We start from the raw sequence: 2,238 nt of genomic DNA on the forward strand, positions 1-2,238 counted from the left end.
AAATTTTAGCATCACAAACATAGCACAATTGATTAACACCAAACGTTTGATTTTGCACATTTAGAGGGATCGACTTCTCTCAGGTCCACACTTTAAGAACTTTCTGCTCAAAAGGATATTTTTTGTTACTACTGTTTAATGTACTTCAAATATTTTCTTGAAGATTATATTTCAGAGATTTCATTTAAACCACAACCCATAAAAAGTGTTTAATAATTTTATTCTGACAAAATGCAATTGTTGCAAACTAAAACACTATACTGTAGCAGCCTGTTTCTCCACAGACCACTTGAAGACTCAATCCTGGGTTTGATGTGTTGGTCACAAATGAGCTCAATATTTCATTACCTGATATAGAACTACTGAAATTTTTAGGAGACTGCAAAGATTAAACGTTATGAGTTTTAGTTCGGTTTAGTGTTATTGTGCTTTTTAATTTCAGTCTCAACTTTGAGATCCATTATGTGCCTAGATGTAAGACAATATATTTTTTTTACAAATTATCCATATTTCTGTGTCTGTTTAAGGTGTTTGCGTGGGGTGATAATGACCACGGGCAGCAGGGAAATGGCACCACCACAGTGAACAGGAAACCCACCTTGGTTCAGGGTCTGGAGGGGCAGAAGATCACTCGAGTGGCATGTGGCTCCTCCCACAGCGTGGCCTGGACTACTGTGGATGTGACCACACCCTCAGTTCATGAGCCAGTCCTTTTCCAGACAGCCAGAGACTCCCTTGGAGCCTCATACTTAGGTGAGTCTTCCACCTTGTTTAGTTTTTTTATTTTTTATTTTTTTGGGCWTGTYTGTCTGAGTGTGTTTGTAAACAACAGTACCAGGAACTACAGTCCTCTAAAAATAAAATAACATTGTGAGAATATTGTACACATTAACCTGTACATTTTAAAGGTGTTGGATAAAAAAACAACAGTAATTTAACCATAACATTTGTAATTGGAAATCAAATGAGAACTTTAAAACTGTGTTAGAAATTGAAAATGTAGAGCAACCATGAAGGCAGAAAATTAGTTTTTAGAGTTTTGGGGCTTTAAAACATTTTAGATTAAGATGTGTAAAAGTACATTCTGTACCTGCAGGTACTTCACTAGCGACATGAGGCCAATAATGCACAACTAAGAGCTAAATTTATTAATTATTTTATCATGTCTGTGCTGCTCTTTTCCATTTATTCATTTCAGGTGTCCAGTCAGACAGCAACTCATCAACAGGGAGCAACAAGATGAGTGGTCAGAGCAGCTTGAAGCCAAATCGACCCTCGCTGGCTAAGATCCTCCTCAGCCTGGATGGGAACTTGGCCAAACAGCAGGCTCTGTCTCATGTCCTGTCAGCTCTCCAAATCCTGTATGCAAGGTCAGCTGTCTGCACGCTTTGGATCGTCCAAATCCAGTCTCATAAAAACATTTAGCTTTGTGTCTAGGAGAAAGATGGTTAACTGCAGCCATCTGTTTAAAACTTTCTTTACTGAAACTGGCTGTAGCTGCAAACAGGAGGAGATAAAATGTGAAATAATTAGTTCAGCCTGTCCACAGGTGTTTATCATGATTATGGGATGTGCTGTGTCTTGTCTCAGGGATGCAGTGGTTGGTGCTTTGATGCCTGCCAGCATGATTTTGCCAACTGAGTGYCCTTCCAGCTCACCTGTTCCCCCGTTAGACTCCTCGTCTTCATCCTGCGTCAGTGATGAAGAATGCCCTCCTGTCCCTCCTGAAACCGACGACAGGGTCAGCCCTAATCCCTGGCAGGACAAGAAAGGAGAGGTACATCATTCTTCCTTATTTTTCTCRAGGGATTATCAAGACAGTGCTTTAATTGGGCAGCAGTGATTGGTACTGTTCAATGCTGCAGCAAAACTTTAATCAAGATAAAAAAGGTTAGATGGGTAAATGGTGGATAGATGGATAGGTTAAGTACAAAGTGATGTCTTTTCACACAGTTTGTTGTTAATACCCTTTGTTAGAAATGAAAAAACGTGTGTTTTGTGTGTGAACAGGCTCCTTCCTCAGAAGATGCAGTCACACCATCTTCAGCTGTGACTCCCTCGGCCTGTGGAGCCTCCTCACGTCCTTTCATCCCCGTCACTGACGACCCCGGAGCCGCTAGCATCATTGCTGAAACCATGACAAAGACGAAAGAAGTTAGTTTTGTGTAATAACAGTGGTGTGTGTGTGTGTGTGTGTGTGTGTGTGTGTGTGTGTGTGTGTGTGTGTGTGTGTGTGTG

The 2,238-nt window shown here is 40.9% G+C and overlaps 1 protein-coding gene across 2 annotated transcripts in view; it reads left to right on the forward strand.

The window, feature by feature from the left end:
• herc2 (HECT and RLD domain containing E3 ubiquitin protein ligase 2) overlaps positions 1-2,238 on the forward strand; it is a 91,168-nt gene that overhangs the window by 68,828 nt on the left and 20,102 nt on the right. For both annotated transcript variants that reach the window (XM_014014592.1, XM_014014593.1), the window contains exons 64-67: positions 528-753; positions 1,199-1,370; positions 1,591-1,777; positions 2,011-2,154. In XM_014014592.1, the coding sequence (XP_013870046.1) occupies positions 528-753; positions 1,199-1,370; positions 1,591-1,777; positions 2,011-2,154 (729 nt within the window). The remainder of the gene's footprint in view (positions 1-527; positions 754-1,198; positions 1,371-1,590; positions 1,778-2,010; positions 2,155-2,238) is intronic.

The sequence above is a fragment of the Austrofundulus limnaeus genome, unplaced genomic scaffold (genome assembly GCF_001266775.1).
Source record: "Austrofundulus limnaeus strain Quisiro unplaced genomic scaffold, Austrofundulus_limnaeus-1.0 Scaffold117, whole genome shotgun sequence".
NCBI lineage: Eukaryota > Metazoa > Chordata > Actinopteri > Cyprinodontiformes > Rivulidae > Austrofundulus > Austrofundulus limnaeus.